This window comes from Glandiceps talaboti, chromosome 9 (genome assembly GCF_964340395.1).
Source record: "Glandiceps talaboti chromosome 9, keGlaTala1.1, whole genome shotgun sequence".
Classification (NCBI taxonomy): Eukaryota; Metazoa; Hemichordata; class Enteropneusta; family Spengelidae; genus Glandiceps; species Glandiceps talaboti.
Window position 1 is genome coordinate 15,077,367 of NC_135557.1, and position 8,150 is coordinate 15,085,516.

An 8,150-nucleotide genomic window follows, 5' to 3' on the forward strand; every position below is an offset into this window, starting at 1 on the left:
TAGAGCACTGTCTTAGCAGATTGATACTCACCGAGTTATATATATATATATATATATATATATATATATATATATATATATATATATATATATATATATACATATATATATATATACACACAAATATATATATATATATATAATTATATATATATATATATATATATATATGTGTGTGTGTGTGTGTGTGTGTGTGTGTGTGTGTTACACTCAATCTGTGAAATTGCCCATACATACATACATACATACATACATACATACATACATACATACATACATAAACAAACCGACAAACAGATAGATAGATAGATAGATAGATAGATAGATAGATAGATAGATAGATAGATAGATAGATAGATAGATAGATAGATAGATAGATAGATAGATAGATAGATAGATAGATAGATAGATAGATAGATAGATAGATAGATAGATAGATAGATAGATAGATAGATAGATAGATAGATAGATAGATACAGAAATGGACCATATGCTCGGTACTCCCTGAGGTGAGACTTTTATACGTTGCCCATTTTATCACCACGTCGTGGTCATGTGAAGTGGAACAATACTTTGAAAAGGACATATGTACATGACACTTATTACTGCAGAAACACGTCGATATTAAAAAGTGCGACACGCGTACACTTATTTGTGTAGTGTGTGCAAATTATAATCGCGGCAATAGGCTTTTTATAATCTCGGTGTAATAACATGAATATAATCCGGATACCACATGTCTACCTGATAGGATCAGATTTATCAGACAGAAAAATAACAATGATAAAAAAATAAAATAAAAATGACAGGAACTAAAATATCTGTGAAGAAATCGCTGACCATAATAATTGTGCAAACCATATTTTCTTTCGTATTTTTGGAATTGTCATACATTCAGTTCACATTAGTATTCTTGTTGTTAAAAAAAAAATCGACTGAATGTGTTTCTTTATAATATAATACTTTATGCTAATTCTTTGTGTACATGCACGGTTAAGTTATATACAGTCGATTTGATGTGTTACAAAATGCTTCGGCGCCTGACGTGTCACGTGACAGACGAACCAATATGGTATGTTTTGGAGAAGATGGCAAAAAAGTGTACATGCAGCAAGTTTAAGTATGCTTAAAGTTTGTATTCCCGAAAGGGTGATATTTTGTTTGCGACACACGATATTATCCGAAGTAATCTGCACGGGTATTGCCATTCACAGATGTATTGAGTATATTTAGTGGCGCCAGACCGTAAACAGACCCTTTGCTGTCTCACTATAGCTTCATTTAAAGTATTTAACCTTGATGAGCCGGAATTTGACCTTGATCTGACTTGTTCCGACCACGACCTTCATTTTCTGGTTCAAAATATCTAATTTTAAGTTTAATAATATGACAGAACCCCATGGCCTCGCAATGGACGGTAGGGCGTACAGAAGTTATTTTCACGAGTGATTCGGTTTATTCTGCCGCGTATTTTCACGAGCGATAGCGAGTGAAAATACAGCAGAATAAACCGAATCACGAGTGAAAATAACTTCTGTATGCCCTACCGTCCATTGCGAGGCCATGGGGTTCTGTTATTATTACATATGTACACCAAAAACGCAATAAAATGCAGGTGGCCGGTGGGGGAAGGCGAACAACAATGCGCATGAATATTTATGTATCAGGTCACCAGCTCATGATTCAGGCCAGGGAAGTGAATTATGAGCGATGATTGGTTGTCAACAACAATAAGTATTGATATGCAAATTACGTGTTAGCAATAGCTAGCTGCTCTCGATCTCGCAAGCTCCGCACTGATTCATTCATAAAACGATTATTAGATGTCTACACAACTTGTAACAGATACAATTCAACAGCGGTTTATTCATGGTATATAACAGTAATTCAGCAAAATCGTTCAAAATATAAATTGTTATAACAGTTAATCTTCATCAGAATCGGAGTAGATTACTGATGCTCTACGGCGTTTGACACTGACAGGACTTGGAGAACTTTGACTTTGAGACAAAGAGGTGTTTCCAGCGACATGAAATGTGAAATTGAACGATCCACCGCTAATCTGTGTGTTTGAAAACATTCCGGGTAACTGTGGGAATTGATTGACTGCGTTCTGGCTGGTTGATGGTGCTGAGGAATGTGTTGTTGCACGATCTCCGATCGGCTGCATTTGTTGGGCGTTGTTGACTTGCGGTGCGATATCGGTGGCCGTAGTCGCTGGGGGTGCGGGCCTCGGGTCAAATTTATTTTGTATACCCGTCAAGATATCACTCATCTGCCGTTGTTGATCATCACTGGCGACTGCATACCGATTAAGACTAGCAGGATTTTTGTGGCCACTAAGTTGTGCAGCTGTGTTTGGTGGTACACCGGCATCTAGTAGTCGCTGCACACAGGCTTTTCTGGCACTATGGTTGCTTAGTTTGTCCGATAGACAAGCCGATTTGGCCATTGACTTCATTATAGTATTCAATTTGTTCACTCCCATGGGTTGGTTTTTGAACCAAATACCATTCTGTAGAATAGATTTGTTGTATTCGATACCGATATAGAATGGAGAATCTTCACACTTCATTTGCTGTGGTCTCCGTTGTACAAATGCTTTGTAGATATTGACAGGACAGGTGTCAGGCTTTGTTGGAGTAGCGTACGCTTTCGGGGCGAATTTGCGCGTGTTACCGGGTTCTCCCTTACGTGTTTTTGTCAGTCGCTCGTTGTACAACAAGTACTCTCCCTTTCCGTCGGTACCGAGTTGCACGTCTCCCCATTTCATTTGCCTGTGCTCGTTACAACCACGAAGTCCGAATAACTTTGTGTTAGTAAGCCATAGTGAATTGAGAATGGCAGTTGGTGACTTCACACCGAGCTGACCAGCTTCAAGGAGTATTTTCTCATGATCTTCGGTAATCGGGTTGGATTTCAGTGGCAAATTTCCCTTCCCAGACGCTTTCAGTTGCTTACGTTTTGCTGCCAACGCTTCTCGACTCTTACCAAAGTCTTCATCGCGGATAATACTCAGCCCATAATTATAGTCACGCAAATATCTGTCGATGGATTTTTGGTAGCTGGATATCGAATCAGGCTCGTATTCTTCGCCGTTCTTCTTTCGTATTGATAGATAAAATCTTGACAGTAGTGGGTCAAGATCGCAAGGTGGAATTGCTTCCAACTTTCTTTTTTCTGTTGTCATAGTCTGACGCCAATCTTCAAACACAGCTACTTCTCTGTTAGTCTTCATAACGGTATTTTTATTTTTCTGTTCCTTCACGACAGCAACGACATCAGTGTCAGACACCGGCATATATCTTCGGCCCCCACCAGCAGACGACACCATCTCTTCACTGTTTTCCGCCCTTTTCATAGTTGCATTACATGTATTTTCCTTCTTATCCGACATCAGAATCGTGTGGCTTGGATCACCGTAATAAAATTCACTCTCAGAATGTTCAAAATAATTAAAATTAAACCAATCGTAATGTTCAGAATCCAAAATATCTTCCATAAGCCACTTATAATAATATTACATGTACAAAGTAGTGGTCGCCGGCAATATTTACAAACATAAAGTAGTTCGAAAGGTTGTTTACTCATTTGCATAATGAACAGTGAAAATACCTTTTAATTTGCATAGTTATTTGATAGGTAAGGCACTAATTTGCATAGTTATTTGATACCCCAGAACTTGCGATGGTCGAGAAAAATAGTGAAATACATTATGAACCAACAAAAAATTGTTCAAAAAGTGTGTAACAACAGGAAAGACAAGTATGTGCATTTAAAAAAATGCATTTATTTACTTATTTTCAACAGGAATTGGTTTTACTTTTGGATCTATTTTATCTCAATTTATCTCATTTGCATAGCCACCAGTGAAAATACCGGTTTTATTTTTGACTGTACACAAACGTACACAATGGTACATATGTAATAATGAGACTGTACTTTCATTTTTGATTCAACCATAACAATACCATCCCTACCCCCACACACGCATAAATGCACATACACTCAGACAAACATACACACACTGCCGATATCGATCAAAATTAATAAGCTAATAGCATTCGTAGTCCACAGTCGTTCTTTGACACGGTGTAATACACAAGGGTAACTCTATGCATTCATTAATAACAAAACGTCGTCTGAACCAACACAAATCATACTGCAGCATTGTTACATTTTATCGTCTGACAAAAATCGTATCGTCATTGCGCTATTTTCTTTGTGTGAGCTACCCGACTATTTTAGTAGATCACCGCCAAATGACATACATTGTTACAATGTATACATTATCAGTCATGTCAATGGGTTAAAATGTAACAATTTTTTTTCAATTTAGTCATGCCACACGATAAAATGTAGCAATTTTTTTTATTAGTAGTTTGCATGTCTCAAGCAGACGACAAAATGTATCAATTTTAATCAAGCCAGGCAATACAATTAAATGTTGCAATCTTATATGTGAGATATTTGTGGAGTGAGTCAATAAACTGCAGCGATGTTAGCAATTTCGACTCAGACGATGATTTGTTTAGCATGTTTCTGATAACCCAACAGACCCTAGTTTAAGCCCCCAACCCTAAACATTACTTGCATACAAGAAGGTAAAATGGTAACAATTTACTTCTATTTCCGTGTATACTGTCATGTCTGTGATCCTTTTCTAAAATCGTATACTAGAGAGAATCAAGGTCTTTTCAGACTATAACATTACAGTCTTTTAAAACGTGTTCGTCTACTTCACTGTAACAATAGTATTTACTCATTTTACACATTTTCATAAAAAAAATTATTGTGACCGACAAGTATCTTATCTTGGGGTCGAAGTAATTTTTTTTTTAAAATTAAAGTAAAATAAAAATAAAATTCCGACCTCTATCTACCCTATTTTCTGAAGTAATCTTATCGGAAACAACCATTTTTTATTTTAATTTGTTGCATTATCAGAAATTGGTTAGGTTTAGGAGATAAATTGGTATCTCACGTATATTAACTATGTAACTTGAACCCGATAAATATTGTGAAACAATGCTTGAATATATTATAAATATTGTGTGGATTGTCAATTCGTTTTTATAGCCTTCGATATTAAATTAAAGGCCAATAGACAGTTTGAATATTGATTGAACTTTAGGCGGGAAAATGATTTGTCGTACACTACTATAGAAAAGGTTTGGAAAGAACAATCCTATGTTGTTCGTGTACAGCCACTGAAACCAGAATAACCAACGTGACTAATGCGAAAACCTGGGATTGAAACTCTGGCCTTTAAGCTGGGTCGGGTTCCCAGAGCTACGCATTTCACGGGTTTGTCTGCATGGTGCGATGGATTTTATGCTCGCCAAGGGAGTTGAAGAAGTGTTACCACAGTATATGGGGTCGTTGCGCCGATAGTACTTACCATGGGTATCAATTGAACAGCGCTTTATCATCACAACAATTATTTTGAAGGCGTTATAGTACAAAAACATACTATTACGACTATATTTAGACAATATACTATTGTAATAACTATGCTATTAATACATACCAGCAGGAATAATATTCTCCACATCACGTGACCAGAAAATATCATCTTCAATAATACTGGTACCACGAACAGATGTCGTTGATTTGGGTTTCCGGTTTTGAATAAGCTTCAGAATGTCCTTAAAGCTGTCCGATTTTTGATCGATTGGTGATGAATCGAAGCTGGGTGATTGATTTCCAGAATTTGTGTCATGTGGGATTGGTACCTCGGGCAGTTTAGACCGTGGGTACGTCGTCCCTATGTCATGGAGATGTCGAACTTTACCCGTTTCACGAGTCTCTCCATCGTCTTCCAAGTGTTTCGATGAGGTGCCAAGATCAACATGTAGGAAAACTATCAATAGAAGCAGGCTAGCAATGACGAAACTAGTCATTCGACGGACGTTTGTTCTTGATTTGAGTAAATGGGAACTCATTTTTGAGTACCGCGATGTAATCTATATTTCCCGTCTATAAACCATAAATCGCACGACAACATACGCAGACACAGTATAAGTTGATCATTGTCGAGTAACATGTATCGTGTAATGTTTTGACACGTATTACAATTGCGCACAACACTGCTCATGGGGACTAAACTACACCACTTCAGCGTACGCCTACTACTACCAGTATAATAGTTGGTATCCAGAACAGATGCGATCGTGAATCGAGAGTAGTGATAGCCGGTCTGTGTGTACAAGTCTGACGTGGCACTCTGTGCTATTTAACACATGTGTGTATTTTTTGAAGACATATCGTTGCGAGTATTTACATTTACTCGGACTACATACCTAATAGTACTTACATGCGCTTTGACTTTAAAATACGTAGTCGCGAAATTGCGGTCAAACCGGTACAATTAATGGCTATGTATAGATGTAAACATTGCTCATAAAATGACGCAGATACTCGATCGGTTGAAGGTGTGCAACATTATTCCGGTTGGTGTCATTCGGAATGACGTGCGCTCTCCTGCCGACAGCTTGCCAGTGTCATAACCGCGAGGACATAGAAATCTTCCGCTGCACGCTGTGCCGGCTTGTATAATGTACGCCGTATTATGCTTGTCAGTAGTTTAAACAAGGACGAGGTGACCGTGCTCTCTCTCCGTCAGCGAGGACTCTCCATGCCTGGTATAGGTGAAAAGCAGTTATTGATTTGTGTAAGTTTAGAGTTAGTCGTGAATAAAATATTACAAAGGAGAGACCAAACCGACATAAAAGTAAATTGACCTGCGACTCAGTCAATTGATATTTCGATACACGAAGTATCACAATATGTACGTACAAGACGAAGGTTTAGCGTGTTAACTAACAAGGCGTACGTACGTGAATACCCGGTGGCTACGTGTCTGAGTATGTTACCAACGCCTTCCATGGTAATATATACATCCTTGTTGGCAAAGTGCCAGATTCTTACTAGACAAATGCGTAGGTTTGCCATTCAACACAGATATTTCTATCACTATAAGCCCACATGTATAAATTCAGTTTCTTTAAAGTTGATTATATATGACAATTTATGTGGCATTTTTTGACGTTTCGGGATATAAAAATGCGATTTGTGTCGTTTGTAGAAAAATCAGTTACGCAACATAAATTTTCGTCACTAAGTGGGATTTGTGGTAAATCCCCTTCAGTCCTACCAATGACGTCATCGAAAATTAGCTCTGTCGCAGTAAGTATTTGAGCAATATAATGACTTATAGAACAAAAATGCAAATAGTGACGATTGTTTTCATTCAATACAAAAATTAACATAGAAGACGTAACCATGGTTTCATAGAAGCATTTGTCTTAAAAATAACTAATAAACAAGGAAATTAAAGTAAAATATTTTTTTCGGAGATGTGTCGCCAAAAAAAAATGCGCATCAAGACCAAAAGGGTGTGAGCACTGACCTTACTAGTATTGTGACGTCACCGTATTTACATTGAAATTTAATCTCACACTTCTCGTCTTCCCGCCACGTACAGTCGCAGTGCGTAATTCAGTAGTCCGCGGTCACTGAATCGACGATCGATGGATCTATATTTAGCACTGCATGCATGCCATTGACGAGAAGTAGCGTCACAATTACTAAGCAACATGGTACGTCACAATATTGTCACGTGGTGTTTAGAGAAGCCCAGCATGTGCAACAGCTGTGGTATAGAGTTTAATTGAATACGTACGTTCTGAAAACTATATTGACATGGAATTATTTGTATTTAGCTCATTCTTTTCAGGAGTAAAGCACTACCATTGACCGTGCGTGGTGGTAAAGAAGTTATGTAATGAAATGTACACACAGAGAGAGGGAGTGAAAAAGATGGAGACAGAGAGAGATTGAGAGTCAGTCAGACAGACAGAGGGACATACATACATACATACATACATACATACATACATACATACATACATACACACACACACATGCATCCATCCATCCATCCATCCATCCATCCATCCACACATACATACATACATACATACATACATACACACACACATATACACTCGCACACACACATACATACATACACACACATACATACATACATACATACATACACACACATACATACATACATACATACATACATACATACATACATACATACATACATACATACATACATACATAGACAGAGAGAGACA

The 8,150-nt window shown here is 37.6% G+C and overlaps 1 protein-coding gene across 2 annotated transcripts in view; it reads right to left on the reverse strand.

Annotated features, from left to right (window-relative positions):
• LOC144440140 (four-jointed box protein 1-like) overlaps nucleotides 1-7,477 on the reverse strand; it is a 13,241-nt gene extending 5,764 nt beyond the window's left edge. Inside the window, exons 1-2 of one of the 2 annotated variants that reach the window (XM_078129409.1) lie at nucleotides 7,417-7,477; nucleotides 5,531-6,641 (exon numbers count right to left, since the gene is read on the reverse strand). In XM_078129409.1, the coding sequence (XP_077985535.1) occupies nucleotides 5,531-5,945 (415 nt within the window). In that variant the 5' untranslated portion in view covers nucleotides 5,946-6,641; nucleotides 7,417-7,477. Of the gene's footprint in view, nucleotides 1-5,530; nucleotides 6,846-7,416 lie in introns of those variants that run through there. The other variant, XM_078129408.1, reaches the window with a different exon arrangement.
• Nucleotides 7,478-8,150: the final 673 nt, after the last annotated feature.